The sequence below is a fragment of the Pavona decussata genome, unplaced genomic scaffold (genome assembly GCF_977016875.1).
Source record: "Pavona decussata unplaced genomic scaffold, jaPavDecu1.1 SCAFFOLD_188, whole genome shotgun sequence".
Taxonomy (NCBI): Eukaryota; Metazoa; Cnidaria; class Anthozoa; order Scleractinia; family Agariciidae; genus Pavona; species Pavona decussata.
Window position 1 is genome coordinate 303,170 of NW_028145597.1, and position 15,363 is coordinate 318,532.

At 40.8% G+C, this 15,363-nt stretch overlaps 3 protein-coding genes across 4 annotated transcripts in view; 1 reads left to right on the top strand and 2 right to left on the bottom strand.

Annotated features, from left to right (window-relative positions):
- Positions 1–338, bottom strand: part of LOC146462424 (rhodopsin, GQ-coupled-like) — a 37,426-nt gene extending 37,088 nt beyond the window's left edge. The window contains exon 1 of one of the 2 annotated variants that reach the window (XM_085085653.1): positions 270–338. The gene's annotated coding sequence lies outside the window, so the exon portion shown is untranslated. The remainder of the gene's footprint in view (positions 1–269) is intronic. The other variant, XM_085085651.1, reaches the window with a different exon arrangement.
- A 5,393-nt stretch (positions 339–5,731) lies between these two features.
- On the top strand, positions 5,732–10,128 carry LOC146462425 (E3 ubiquitin-protein ligase NRDP1-like). Its single transcript, XM_085085662.1, has 2 exons — positions 5,732–7,323; positions 9,071–10,128. Exons 1-2 carry the CDS (start codon positions 6,481–6,483, stop codon positions 9,290–9,292), a joined length of 1,065 nt encoding a protein of 354 aa, XP_084941788.1. The 5' UTR covers positions 5,732–6,480; the 3' UTR covers positions 9,293–10,128.
- Positions 9,953–15,363, bottom strand: part of LOC146462426 (protein virilizer homolog) — a 42,093-nt gene continuing 36,682 nt past the window's right edge. Inside the window, exons 48-56 of the mRNA XM_085085660.1 lie at positions 14,614–14,774; positions 13,753–13,874; positions 13,611–13,675; positions 12,718–12,917; positions 12,120–12,216; positions 11,925–12,033; positions 11,169–11,206; positions 10,794–10,878; positions 9,953–10,344 (exon numbers count right to left, since the gene is read on the bottom strand). Of these exons, the coding sequence (XP_084941786.1) occupies positions 10,257–10,344; positions 10,794–10,878; positions 11,169–11,206; positions 11,925–12,033; positions 12,120–12,216; positions 12,718–12,917; positions 13,611–13,675; positions 13,753–13,874; positions 14,614–14,774 (965 nt within the window). The 3' untranslated portion in view covers positions 9,953–10,256. The remainder of the gene's footprint in view (positions 10,345–10,793; positions 10,879–11,168; positions 11,207–11,924; positions 12,034–12,119; positions 12,217–12,717; positions 12,918–13,610; positions 13,676–13,752; positions 13,875–14,613; positions 14,775–15,363) is intronic.

Sequence of the window (15,363 nt, forward strand, 5' to 3'; positions counted from 1 at the left end):
TTTAAGCTTGATAAAACACTGCTGTTTGTATTTTAACTAAACAGTACATAGATCCCCTTTCTAAAATCAAAAGAATTTGTTTTCCAGTGCTATGCAATTTCGAGCTGGCGTTTTACTGAAGGAATTGTAGATTTCTTTACCACTAAATCCGACGGAATTGTCACAAATTTAGCATTGCCTTGGGCAAGAGAATTATTACTTCTTTAGAGTAGTTTCTTTGGCAAAGAGAAACTACGTTGGGTCGTGTAAAGGTAAATTTTCTGACTTACCAAAAGTCCCTTGTCTAGCTATCGGCACTATGCAGGTATAATGATTATCTAACTAACAGCATGACTCCAAGACCAAACTTGTCGGTCGAACCAAATTGGATCTCTGAACAACTAAAAAAATGTTCGCTGGATCTTTGTGAGTGTATTTGCCGTCATTAATATTTGAAGAATCTTGGTTATTTCTCAAATTAATCTCGTTCTTAAGTTGCTTATTTTTAAACTGCGGCGAGACAGTTTTTAATCAAAGGAATCTGAGGCCAATTTGCTGTCTTATTGATTAAAACTTTAAGATTGTGAAGAACGTGGTATTGAACAAAATGTAAAGTATTCAATATAAGAGAGGCGAGACATATAATGAAGAAGGTGTTGTAGCCCTGTTATAAACTGTAGTATGCTGGGGTCATCAAAGTTTTTTTTTATCGCGTCGTCGAATACATATGCTCCAAAATTATAATTGTCACCCCATAATGAAGGTATTTATCCTCTAGACAAGATATTTTAATGTGTAAATTAATGGAATTTCGTCAAAAATAGCTTTCTACAAACACGAGTACCTCAGTTGAGTCTCAAACCAACTACAACCTCATTCGAAAACAAATGTTTTCCAACTCCTTAGCCAATTCTGATTTTCACTTCATGATATCAAATACATTTTTTCATTCACTATGGGACTGTTTGGGTTTGCAGTTAATTTGTGGGCATTTAATTTCACATTAAAGTTTAAAACACGGTGAAAGATCTTTTAAATTGTAGTCCAGCTAGTCAGCTGCACTCTGGAGTGATGCTTACATGCTAACATTATCGACCAAGTTTAGCGTCGCTGTCATGTCGCGGTCGCTCGCTTAAATATTTGTATCCCTTTTCCCGCGGGCTGATGGTTTAGCTATCGAAAAGAAAATAACATGTGAGCGCAGCTTGGCAAATAAACGTTGCGTTTTTTAATAAAACAAATGTAAATATAAACAACCTCCCACTGTTCGTAGCTTGGATAGAATGAACAGGTGACCGCGATTTCAGTAACTCTGCTGGTAACTCTGTGAATAGGACATTTTCACTATGGCATCATTTGACTGCAACTATCAGTATTCTTTAGTTTTTTCATTTTCTCATGCTAATTAGAGATATTGTTCTTTGCCGTCCTCTGGGATGACAAAATTGGAATTTGAAAAGGAAAACGAAATGAATTCTGGTAGTTGTAGTGAAATGACGCCATCATTAAAATGGCCTATTCATTAATAAGCCACGCTGTACAGAACGAAGTTGCCTGGGACACAAAAATCTGAAAAAAAAAAAAACCAATGCTTCTAAAGTTTCAAAACATAATTAAATAACTTAGTAATATACAACTATGATTCGATTTACACAGTTGAAATTTAAAAATTACAGCTTGTTAACAAATAACAACATGACTCTATCCTAATAAATTACAGTTATAATAAATATCTGTATATGCATGTCCTAATTAAGAGTTATGCGAAATCCCGTCCTAATTTTTTCGGGCCATGCTCTTGTTTCGAGATCGAATTCTTTGATGTCCATTGCCATGCCTTTCTGTACAAAGATGAAAATGAACAAAAACTGATGACTTCTCAGTCTTTGTCGCTATAAAAGCTTTGGTGCGATGCCAGTACAAACTGAGCTATACATTTATATTGTCATCCTCGTCAAGTCATTCTCAATCGGTTCAAACTTATTGCATTTTAAAGCTGGGCGCGCAACTCCTAACAGAATTGAAGCAATCGGCCGTTGGCTCAGATTGGAATCGAAGGACGTCCCCCTCGTTCCTTCCCGTGACTCCCTGCGTGCCTCAATCCACTTTCGTATCCACTCTTTTCTCGCCCCACTAAAATTATGGCGCCACCGCGATCAAACGCAAAAGGAAAGCGGGCACTGGGGACGAGATCGATTGGTTGTCCCGGGGGGGGGGGGTACTCCCTTATATGGGCTATATAGGTATGTGCGGCGCCAAAGGGTATGGTTTTTCGGCTGTTTTGGTCATAAATAGGGTATCGATTTTAGCCACTTTGCCGCCATTTTGGTAATAAATAGGGTATAGATTTTTGCACTGTAGTCCTGGGTTCGTTTTTTTTTTTTTTTAGAAGAAGCTACTTCAGGTCATAATTGGGTAGGAAAAATCGCAGATTTTGGTCATAAATAGGGTAAGGGTTTTGGGAAGCGGGCCGCACACCCCTACCCAATTTTTTTTGGAGTGTCCTCCCCCCCCCCCCCCCCCCCGGGTTGGTTGTCCGTATTCAAACAGTATAAACAAAGACACACAGCGCTGGCCAGTCCCTTCGTTTGTTTGGTTTATTAACATAAGTGATAACTAAAGGTAAATTGGCCACCGTAAAGAGATTCGAGTGCTCACGTTCTCGAGGGTTACCCCTTCGTCAGAGCGAATCAAGGAATTGTGGGTTGACGAGCTTTATCAGGAGCTTATGACATAAGCTCCTGGCTTTATATAGTGAGCAGTGGAGCTAGCCGTCACACGGCGGTCATGCTGAGTCTCAGTCGAATAGAAAGCTTTGTTTTTTCATGGCTAGCTACGCACTGAATTAGCGTCTGGCCAAGGCTTGCCGTGCGAAAACAAATCTTTTTATTCCCCCGAGACTCAACATGGCCGCCGAGTGATAAGGGTGGGAGCCACGACTAATCTATTCTGTTTTCCACGTTACCTATGAAGACCTCTATGAAGAGCGATTTTGAAGATGATATTTTTTCTAAAGTTTTGCAGGTTTCTGTATTACCGTGATGAAGAGAAATGCCACAGACTGCCATGTAGTTTGTATAAAGAGTGGTTCACCGGCAGATTAAATTGTCGAGAGACGATCGACTGCTTTAATTAGATATATCCTTGCATTTCTTTCAACGTCTCGAAGACTGTTCACGAAATCGGCCGCTTAGCCTCCTTCCTGTCTCCCCAGTGTAGAAATGTTTGCATAAAGGGCATTTATGCAGCAAATAACATTAGCGGAGGTGCATGTAAAACGATTTTTAAGGCCCCGTTTATACCAACGCGTTTTCGTTTGAAAACAAAAACCTTTTTCACACGTTTTCGCCTATCCGGAGTCCACAATAAAACCGCAAAAAACGCTGATGAAAACGAAGACTTTGAAAAACGGTTTCAAAAGTGGAGACTTTTGAAAACACATCGTTTTGGAAACGCTTGTTTTTTAGTGTGGATGAAGACTTCTGAAAATGATGCCGTAAATAGCGTCACTCGACGTCGGTTCCAGTCCAAATACGAGCATTATTTCGACATGCGCAACTACGGAGCCCGCAAAGGGCCATCACAAGTTATTATTTTTTGACGAGTTGTGATGGTCCTCTGCGGGCTCCGTACCCAAGCTGTAGCCGTTATCATCATTTTCGAGTGTTTTAGTGTGGACAGGTGAAAACGATATGAAAACGCTATTTTGCTACGTCATTGGCTCGGGGAAACTGGAGACTTTTGAAAACGCATTATTGAGACACGACTGGGCCTTGAGGTTACTAAATCGTAAGGTTTGATACAGACAGACTCACAACAAAGACAGAAGACTTATGAAACCGTACTTTCTCCGAAACTGAACTGAGAAAAACCTCGTTATTTTTGTATTTATTATTATTATTATTATTATTATTATTATTATTATTATTATTATTATTATTATTATTATTATTTATTTTTTTGCGTTTTTGTCTCTTGCAATTTTTACGCGGGAAATTCTTGCGGCTCGCGGGATTCTCCACCTGCAGCTGCACCTCAGAGCCTTAGCTTTGGCTTGATTTCCAATCTCGTACCCAGAGTCCTCAGGCCCTTTGGCCAGCGCTTGGTCGCCAGGAGAGACTCTGGGAAACCGCAGGATTTCTGCGGTAAAACAATGCAATCTGTTATGAGGCAGCCAATCAATAAAAATTAATTTTTTTCACATTTTCCAGAGTCTCTCCTGGCGACCAACCGCTGGCCAAAAAGGTTGAGGACTCTGGGTACGAGATTTCTTGACTTCCGTCATGCGAAAAAGGGAAGAGCTGGGGTCGAGAATGGACCAGTAGCAGGGAAGGGACTGGAGACCTGGGTACCGTTCGTCGTCGAGCTCGTCTAGTTTATTATACGATTTGAAATCTTATTTCTCCCCCTTCACATTTTCAACCTCGTTACCAGGGTCTCGCCTCTTCACGACCCTGGGAACGAGGTTGGTACATTTTGAGCATAGCAGGGCCTCTCGCCATCCTGAAAAAAAGATTACATCGACCAGGAGCGAAAAAATAAACTGAAAAATAACTGATTGTAAATGCAGTTTTATCAGTCACAATGCGAGATAAAAACAAAGCACTAAAACAACACTCAAATAATGCAGTATACAGCTATTTCAATTAACGTTGTCGGATTAAAAAAGCTAGAGGACAAGACCGCAATGTTTTGTGGGATTTTTTTTATGAATAATTTCATCAAAATCATCCCTGCACGTGCAGGTCATTGTACTGCTAATTACAACCTATGTTTTCTCCAGGCATAAATTCACAAAAATCCCACGTAAACTTTCGGTCTTGTCTTTTAGCTTTATGCTTTGAACCGACAACGTTAATTGAAATAGCTGTAAATAAAACCCTTCAAACTGAAAGATCATAAATTTTTTCATAACATAAACTTTAGTTAGCGGTTAAAATAGAGCTTTTCCCGGTCTGTTTACTCAGTTCAGCACACACTAAAAAACTGTTTATATAAGATGACGCCTCGCCAAACTGCCACCCAGTGGTCAAACTCGCCGGATTTTCTATTCTCTTCGCTAATTAGCTGAGCAATTTCAAGAATTTATTCTTTTAAAGGAATTAATAAGCTTGCTGACGAAGTATTACAAGCAGTTTTAATTGAAAGTTGGTTGTCGAAGTTAACATGTTGTTGTAATACAATTTTCAATGTAATGCCAAAGCATGAAAGTGTGCCGGAGTGTTAGGCTGTACCAAATATACATTTTTCTAGATGTTTGTGGTTTCTTTTGTACAGAACATCCTACAGGGTTCAACATTTTCAAATAAAGGCGTTCTCTTTATAGTTAGCGGGGTTTTTTGTATCATAAAAAACATCAAAAACAATAAATTAATACAGCTTAAGGGGTTCTTTTGTTCGGCCGACTTTGCACTTAAAACGCTTCATAATCATCTTGTCAATATTAAACAGAATGAAAATTTAACGTCGTCGGTATGTTCAATTCTACAGGATTTTGTAAAATAATTCAGTCAGGAATGAAACTTGAACTAAGTTTTCAAAACAGTGAAAGTAAAGGAAGAACTAAATAAGTAATGAACAAACATTTGACCATAAAACAATTAGCTTGAATGAATATGTAAATATACGAAAACCTTTTGTTTATATGTTTGACCCGAGTTTATGTATATTTATGTCATGACATGAGCTTTCAAAAGCGCTTATTACAGGCAGCTGGTCAAACCACATCCTTTACATTAATTTCTGGAAGCAAATTGCAAAATACTTCACCCCTTAGTTGCCGTTCAAGTGAAAATATTTCAAGGCGGAGTTCACTTCAAGGGGTCTATACAGTTTATTGAGGACTTGTGTACTAGGCGACAAGTACACATACAGGAACGTTTATATTGATACCCCGCTCCGACACATGTCGTGTCATAAGCGGATTTGATTTCACTTGACGCGTAAATGTATTTGCGTGGGCTAAAAGCGAAACTTCGTCCAATATCACATGCGGAATTAAGTCGAGTTTTAACAAGCAATTCTTGGCTCGAGCACTTCTCGGATACCTGGCAAGTTTAAGAAAATTCCATCTTCATAGAGACAGAAGAGGGACAAGCAACTACATGCGAAGAACAAAACTAGTGACGGATTTGTTTGAAATTATGTTATTGTCGCGGGTCATGTAGAGCTGTCACTAAGCTGTTTGAATTGAAGACGTCTTTATGCGATTGGCGTCTCATCGTCCCGGAGCAGTCACGTTAATAACAGCAAGCTGCTATTTATTTATACACAAATTTTCACAGTGAACCGCGATACTTTTCTATTCTTCAGTTCTTTATTTTCATTGCTTTCAAAGCAAAACAAGAATCGAGCGTGATTAGAGGTTGTTCGTGACTGGCTAATCGGGATATTGGCCCATCATCGAGTGTCTCGCAACGAAAGATCACTTTCAACACCAAGGGCAGAGTTAACGAAGGACAACTTAGAGTGATCCTGCTTTACACGCGAAAGGAAGGTGAAATGGGGTTCGACATTGAGAGATTTTCAGAGAAAGTCAACGAGGGTCTGTTGTGTTCAATTTGCCGTGATGTTTTGGAAGATCCATTACAAGCGCCTTGCGAACACGCTTTCTGTTCGTCTTGTATCCATGCGTGGCTCACGCATTACAACACTTGCCCTGAAGATCGGTTACCACTTTGGCCAAGCGACTTGAAGCCGATTTTCAGGTACATGAGAAACGATTTGGACGCGTTAATGATACGCTGTGACAATGAATCGCGCGGGTGTAAAGCTGTGGTGCGGCTGGACGCGCTAAAGACGCATTTGAAGGAGGAGTGCGGTTTTGTGTTGGTTTCGTGCTCTAACGATGGCTGCAAAGAGGAACTCAAAAGACGCGATCTGGAGGCGCATTCGAAAGCGTGCAAGTTCCAAACTGCTGAATGTGCTATGGGCTGCGGGCTGAAGGTGAGCAAAAATGAAGAATCGGGACACAACTGCATCGCGGAACTGCGCAAAGCAATGATTAAAAATCAACAGGAAAACGAAAAGAAAATACGCGAACTAAAACAGGAGATGGAATCTCGGCTCGATTCGCACCGCGTTCATATGGTGTACAAAGAAGCTACGCTGCAAAATCAAATCGAGGATTTGAATTCGCAAGTTGCCGAGCTTCTCCGTGAAATTAAATCACTCAAGGCACAGAAAAGAGAAGAGTTACAGAGCGAGGATCCAGAGAGGAAAGAGATACTTGAATGGCTGAGAAGTTTGAAATACCAAGACGAGATCGCGGAAAGATATTGCAGCAGCTGTAACAAGCGATATTTATACGTCAGAAAGGATACACTTCACTGTTTGAATGATCAGGTAAAATTTCTGTTTACACTTTGGGGCTTTTAAAAATGTAGAATCTTTGATTATCGATTTCACTGTTTGTGTTATTTCACTTCCGGCGGCAGGTCAACCAAGATGTTTAGTACGGTTTTAGGAATTTTTACCTGCAACAATTTCAAAGGAATAAAATACTGTATTTCAAAGGAAGGAAAGTAGGCAAATATTCTCTTCGCGTTTGGAAAAATGGTTTTACAATCAATATACAGAACCTTTTTGAAAAAATCCAAGTTTCTATTGTTTTGAATAATTTCACTTCCGGCCGTCTGGTGGTCTTGTATATATTGCGCAAATGAACTTTGCAAAAATCTTCTGACGAATAATTTAATGTGGGAAAAAGTAGGAAGACATTTCACGTTCAAGTAAATTTTAATTCGAATTAAGATGTGTCTTCGGTACAATTGCTAAGTGACTTTCTACCTCAAGTAAACGGTCTCAAAAGCCTCTTATTAATCACGCGCGGTCACGCAAGTTTTTTTTTCGGAGCCAATCCAGTCACGGACATAAAAAAACATTCCAGAGACCACCCCATAAACTAGTAAATCACTTAAAAACCAAAACGGAATCGTGGATTATAGCTACGCAAAAGCGTTAAATTACATCTACCTTTAGGCCGATTAGAAATTGATTGCGTGCTAGAAATACTTTCGTGTCTAAATCGCTTTTTGTTGAGACTGGCTAGTTTGACGGGATCTCTGCGTCATTGGAGCCAATTACAAACTGATTAGCAGAGTTTTTCATGGCTAAGACGTGGGTGGTGAAATTAATCTTAAGAAAAAGAAAGAAAAGAAAAAAAACCCGTCATTCACAAAAGCAACGAACTTAGACAGAAAATTTGAATAATTCAAGCGGCTTCATATTCAAGATTAACATACTAAACACGAAAGTGGTTCACTTCACGGGCAAGCCCATTTCAAGATTTCATATTTCCAGTAGTTCTCATCCCTCCCCACCTCCAGCCCCGTGATTTTCCCTTCGCAATACTGTCGCTTCGTTTCGATGAAAAGTTCACCAGCAAAGACAATAAATTCGTGATTAACTACGCCAGAGGAGGTCTTAAATGAACGAACGGAACACTGCTACAATTCTGAGAAATAGGCCTTAACCAAGATTTGGTTTGGCGTTAATAAACGTTTATTAGTACAATGATAAGCCCAGAAATCAACGTCTCTGTCAACTGCACCGTGGAACATTTGAAAAACGACTTCTTGGGAGGCTAGCATTTCAGCACCTCGTTTATCCCGACCATGGGGCATTTGCCAGTTTATTTTCAAAACTACTGATGCCCGGGAATCAGCCGGGGTAGGGTAGGGGAGGGGAATGGGCACTCTTGAAAATGACTGTGTTAGCGTTGGAAATGAGATATAGCTTATAGACAGAATATCCACATTTGGGGTCACGCACGATCGCAAGATCCTCTGAACACTTGGTAATATCCACGGTACGTCCAATGCTTATAGTTCCCAGTGAACCCTTCACTAGCCTCAAGTAACGCGCGCGTTCGTGGCTTATAATGGAACCAATTCCTTGCACTCCTTCCTTCCTCTTTGGTAACATGCCGGCACCTGTTTCGTACTATCTCTAGCTGTGGTACGAACCTCTGCCAAGGCTTATTCGTGCCACTATATGTTCTTCACGTATGCAGTTCAGTGTTGAGGTAGCATTTAATTGTTCTGTTCAAGGAGAACAGTCTTTGTACTAAGTGAATGCTGTCTCGTTACAGGTTAACCTGAGTTGTTCATCTCCTACCGAGGAAGACGCCATCCTCAGTCACATACGATGTTCCCGCGGGACCAAGCCCCGCAGCTGGTGCCCGAGTCCCGTGGGCACGGGTCAAGGCCCGGTTCTGCCTCGTTCTCAAAGCGAGGAGTCTTCTCTGAACAGAGCAGTGTTGGAATCATGGCGGCGAACTCCTGATGTGTCATCTTCACCATCCTCGAACTAAAATCAACGCGCTTTACAAATACATGGCAATAGTGAGTGCATAGAAGCGGACGGCCCTAGAGTTAACGGAGTAACGAGAGAATATTTCACCAAGAGATAGCACAGTTTCTCTCTCGTATACCTAGAAAATAGTTATTTCATTGTTATTTTACAGAGGGGAGATCAGAAACTCAAGATTTATCACCAAACTTTGTCTAGAGACGGTTTATTGGATTTGGTTAGCTCGTTAGTGGTTACTCCCCGAGATAAATTGCTTAAGACGAAACATTGGTTTTGTTTTTTTGTTCTGTAGAAGTAGAATACACAAATTGGCTTGCGCACTCACGCTGTTACGTCCGCGCTGTTAAACTGGATAGCACCAAGTTTAGCCGACGGTAAAACTGAAGTAGCGTTTAGTCAAAACAATAAAGCTCATTTTCAAATTCATATTTATAAAGTAACCATTTTAAGTAAAGACTTATTTTTTGTGAGCGCAAATGCGCAATTTGCGGTTGCATGCACAGTTCTCATAAAGCGAATTATTTGAACAGCCTTGTAAAGCTTTTGGTAAAAGGTAAAAAAAAAAGCGCATGAAAGTAACGCCTATTTAGGTGGCTTGAGACAACTTTTTGTGGCTACAAAGTAAACAAAATAATCACGACAACATATAGGATTTTTAAGATGTATTTTTAAAATTTAATATTAAACATGTAAGTATATAATTGAAATTTTTTGGTGTTTTGTTTTACAGAAGGCAAAGGATTTTGATGACTTCGATTAGTCTATTTAATCCAACAATACGCCATGCCTTTGTAATCTCAGTAACTGCTGTTTAAATTAAAATGAACCTTGCTGGTACATTAGCAGTCCTCTTGTATTGTCTTTATCACGAAGCGCTCATCCCGGTGACAACAACTTCAAATGTCAACGAAAGACGGCTTGGTCACTCACTCAGTGTCGCTCAACCAATAAAAACCGACAATTGGTTATCGCGTAAATGACCTCATGTGCCTGCCTGGGTAACCTCGCCCCGTTCCTGGACGGTATCCTCCAACATTCGGCGGGGGCATGAACCTAGAAAGGAACAAAAGGCTTTGGTTGCGTTCGATTGACCGTATTTCGGAATCAGAATAAGCGAGATAGCTGTTTGATTTAATTTGGAAAGACATTACTGTACACGTTCGCTGATACGTGATAATTTAAGAGCCATTTTGTACTCCATTAACTGTAAAAACCTATTACGAGGGAGTTCTTGTCATCAATTGCAAGTATTCCTATTCTGGAATAGGGTCAATCGAACGCACCCTTAAAGTAATAAGAACCTTTCCTAAACGAAGTGCGCCTCCCTCCCTCCCCTCCCCCCCCCCCCCCCCCCACACACACACACACTTTTTAATCCCTGTCAAAGCACGTCGGATAAACAGTCAGTCAGTATTGTGTAACGTGGGAATGACATTGGTCAGCAGGTATGAAAGAGAGGTTTGGCAAACAAAAAAACAAAAAACAAAGGAAAAGCTGTTCACCTTGAGTCGTCCTTTGATTTGGGTGCATCCCAGTAGCCTCGTATCTGTGGTCGATTGTAGTTCTCTCTCATGCCGCCTCCACCACCTGCAAATCAAGAAATGAAGTTCAAAGACTACCACTGAGACTGCATCAAATGATCTATACCTCTGTACACTGTAGGAGTATGCGTCAGCAAACAACAAACTCAAAGCGTCTCCAAGACCAAACGCCTCCGAATGTTCTTGAAATACATAGCAACAGATTTTAATTTCCGGCGGAGCGAAAAGGTGTTCGTGAGCTTGGTCATTTTTCGTCACTTATTTAAGCGGTGTTTAGACCTGCGTTCTTTTAGAACGAACGCAACTACGTACAACAAGATTACAACGAAATATTACCTCTGTACGGCTGAGGAGTCTGGGAACCCCAGTCAGGCCTAAAAGGACAAATTATATCCATTACTACAAACGAGCATATTAAAATGTTAAAGAATGATTTTACAACAACGTCTCATAACTGTCAAAATGTTTGCGCGCTCATTTGCTAATTTTCATCGTCAGTGATGATGAGAATAACAGACGGATAAAACGTCGAAGAACTAACGCCATCGAGGAAATTTTGCCACACTTTTTAACCCCATTTTTTGATGAGGCGAGAATTCAACCTCAAAACTGTAATTCTTGAATGAAAAAATCGTTCACTATCGACTGTCGCATTTACCCCCTTTCTTACTGCGTTTCACTCCACTTACTCGCAGCTGAATTTTCTTTTAATGTAAAAAACATATTGACATCAGTTTACAAGGCAATTTCGTCATAACAATGTTGAAGTGGATCTACGAGCCGAAAAGTCGTATCTAAAACTGACGTCAATAAAATAAAATAAAATGAAATAAAATAAAATAAAATAAAATAAAAAAAAGAAATCAACTTTGTTTAACGAGTGACACTTAACAGTCTGTTACGACTGACAAACCTGTGGCCCTCAGATTCCCGATTGAATTGAGATTTGTTGTTTTTTCTCCTGTCCTCATCCACTAATTCTTATCTTACAGAAATGCGGTGATATTAAGCATTCTATGAAACATTTACGAGCATTTAATAAACTAGTACATCTGCTTTAGCTCGCGTTACAGGGAGGAACACAACTGTTACCCTCTCTGGAAGTTCCTTTGTCCTGGGAATGCTGCCATCGGGTGCTGCCGAGGATTACCCCAGTCTGGCCCAGCCCCACGCATCCCTCCTTGATTCTCCATACCAGGCCCTAAAAAACAAAACAAAACAAAAACAAAGAGACTAAGTGCTGTGTTTCACTCAAATGAAAAACAATACTGAAGCGATGCTACTGACCTTTTCGAAGAGGTCCCCCAGGCATGCCTGTCCAGCGTCCCTGGTTACCCATGAACCCTCCCGGGCCATGGTCCATTGATCGCCCTGGTGGAGGACCCTGAAAATAAATGAGCATGCGCAGCTTAAACAAAGTGTACATCACAACAGCCTAGGCACTTTTTTGTTAGATACCGTTTCAGTTCAATGTAATTGTGGTCATTGATATTACTTCCCTAAAAAAACTTGCAAAATTAATTCAGTTTACTTGATTGCTGGCCACATGATATCGGTTTCGTCTGAGTTTTAATAAACTTGCTGTTCAAATTCTCCACTCCAGAAACTGCGAGGAGGCTGGTACGAGTGAGGGATTATGGGATCGTTTGGGTAGACGGATGGAAATTGCACCAATGAATAAGTGCATTTCTCGGCAGTCAGCTGAATAAGAAATACTCTTTTAGGTAAAAACTATTTAACAAGAGCAACTCTACCCCGAGAAAATGCCGACAAAAGCACTTATTCGTCGACGCGATGCTTATCCGTCGACCCAAACGATCCCACAATCCCCTACTCGCACCAGTCTTCTCGCTCAGTTTCTGGAGTGGGGAGTTTTGGAACATACCTTGGGACCAGGCCTTCGCATAGGCGAAGAATCATGGCTCTTAGCATTCTCCATGGCCATGAAGTCGTCCACGTGCATGGAGGGCGGGCGGCTCGTGTTCTGCTTGCGTGATCGAAACATGTCATTCATGCGTGGGTTGCCTCTTCCTCGCCCCATGCCTCTCATACCACGCCCGCCGCCACGCATAGGCACTGAAGGTGCTGTATCGATAAGAGACATAAATCGATCATTCTTCGATGAAATGACAACTAACACTACGACAATGTTGTTTTACGTTGCACCAATGCAAAGGATAAGGAGAAGTCCCTATTTTCTGAAATAAAGTATTTCAAAGCATCACTGACGAAAACATTGATATAACCGCCGTTCTATACTTCAAAATGTATAGCCTCTTACTGTCTCAGTTGCCTTTCTCTTCTTCGTTTGTTTCTGTGTTCATATTCTGCTCTTTCTTGAGTTGCTTCTGAGTACACTGTACAAAGAAGTTCAAATATCTTTTTGCGCCCCCCTTTCTTGGGCCCGCTCACTGGGCCCTCATTGGCCATTTTCTTGAATAAACCCTTAAGTTGCTTTGCGGACCTCCCGCTTCTCCGAATGTTACTGCGCGGCAATTTACCGGAACACGTGCATTTCTTCAAAGTTTATTTGGTTCTCTTGAGTGCTCGAGATAACGGAAGCGTACTGTCTTTTTAAATCCGAGAACATCCTCAAGGCAATTTGAATGGCAAGGAAAGCAAAATATCGACGCAACTAAGGCGGAAAGGCTACAGGTACAGATCACTGTCATGACAAAATGGCAACAAGGCTATCCAACGTTTTCCTCTCCTCCTGTCCAGCCACTATTTTACAATTTTGCCGCGATTTTATCAACATTAATTTAACCTGCTACAAACCTGTTTTCAGTTTCTTGTTATCTTTCCGCTGACCAGATATCAGAGGGTCGTACTTTCTCTTGGTTCTGAGAGTAAAGGTCATATCAAATTAGCAACTGGCTGGGTAATTAATTCAAAACCGCATCTTCCCGACGCATCGTACCTGTGACCTTTCTTGCGTGTCGGGGAGCCTGGGGGCGAGGGTACCAGTCCTTTCTCCAACTCAGATTTGAGATCAAAGTCCGGACAGAACTTCTCTGTAAGTGAATCAAGACTGCTTTTCATCTGTGAAAATATTTTAATCAATCTATCAATTAGTTCATAGTGACTGCAGTTTGGTTCAGGGTCCTTGCAGAACCAGCTATTTACTGATTATAATCTTTAAATTTGCAGAATTCCCGCTTATAATGAACCCACACTTATGGTCTCAAAAAATTTCAAAATTCAAAAATCAAAATTCATCAGGACCATGTTTGTTGAAGTACATCTACAACATCCTACAAGAGATGACCAAGAGCGCGTTCCAATTGTATGGAAAAAACGGTGAGAATTTTCCGCCAAATGTAACAGCACAATTCCTGGGTGCTCACCATTTGCATGGAAAAAACCCCTTTGTCGAATGGTACAGTCCTTTACGCCGGGAATTTTTTGCAGACAAAACGCGTATTTCATAAAAACCATGGTACTAACTCTTGATCTTAGAGATAACTTGATTACAGAAAAATGTCGTTCATAGTCTTATCTTGGGCCAGAAAAAGCAATATTAATAAGAATATCGCGCACGTCATTACGGATTATAACAAATACCCGTAGAACACAATAACAGAGGTCTCGGTAACCGGGCCAGCCCGCCTTCTCATATGAACACATCGAAATTTTTGTAAGGAAAAGAGTGGCAAGACGAGATCTCGGAAACCGAGCAAGCCCGGTCGACCGGGCTCATATGAAGAGGCCCTATGTGATGCTAAAAAAAGACAACAACAACAAAAAAAAAAAAAAACAAAAAAAAAAAAACAAAACATACCAGATCTGCCTCAGGATCGATATCATCAGGGGGAGGGGTGGAGTACCACAGTGTCGGACTGACTCGACCATCCTCAACTTCACCCGCAACAAAGGCAAGTCTGTTAACGAACAGAGTCTGAAGTGGCAGCGGATCTGGCAGCTGAGGTTCAGTAACTTCCTCTGTGAATAAACCACAAAACAAAGTAAAACAAGGGCGGTGTTACCCTTCAACGCAGTCAAACGCATTACATTCTCTGTCCTTGTGTGTGTCTCTTGTGAATTTGTGCTATCTTGTTGACCCATAATTTATTTTCATTTAATGCTGATGTCAACTGGCTGCCTAGCTCTGCCAGCCCCTATGGTTATTTCCAGGCAGCCAGTGCTCTAATTTTATTTCTGATATTTTTTACAATGAACTTCACATAAGGGAAGAGTACAAATAAATATTGTTGTTGTTGTCAGTTGTTGTTGTTAAAAAAAAAAAAAAAGAAAAGTCCGTCAAAGATAAGGCTTTTACTCGGAGAGCTCAAAGGTGATTACTTTTTTTGTGAGTTTGTGAGTTTACTAGAGCGGTTTTCAATTGAGTGTCGAAAGAAATTTCGCGTTTGCTTTGGTTTTGCATTACTACGTTCTGCGATTGGTTAACAACAACCCGCTCCACTTTCTCAACCAATGGGAATCCAAACCAAAACCAATCATGTTTTCGCCGCACGCGTTTTCCCGCGCTTGGCGCCGGTTACATGTATTTGCTTTGAATTCTGATTGGTTC

Excerpts from the sequence above, each read along its gene's own strand:
- LOC146462425 (XM_085085662.1), top strand. The coding sequence starts at position 6,481 with ATGGGGTTCGACATTGAGAGATTTTCAGAGAAAGTCAACGAGGGTCTG. Across the intron at positions 7,324-9,070 it reads TTCACTGTTTGAATGATCAG|GTTAACCTGAGTTGTTCATC; the intron begins GTAAAATTTCTG and ends GTCTCGTTACAG.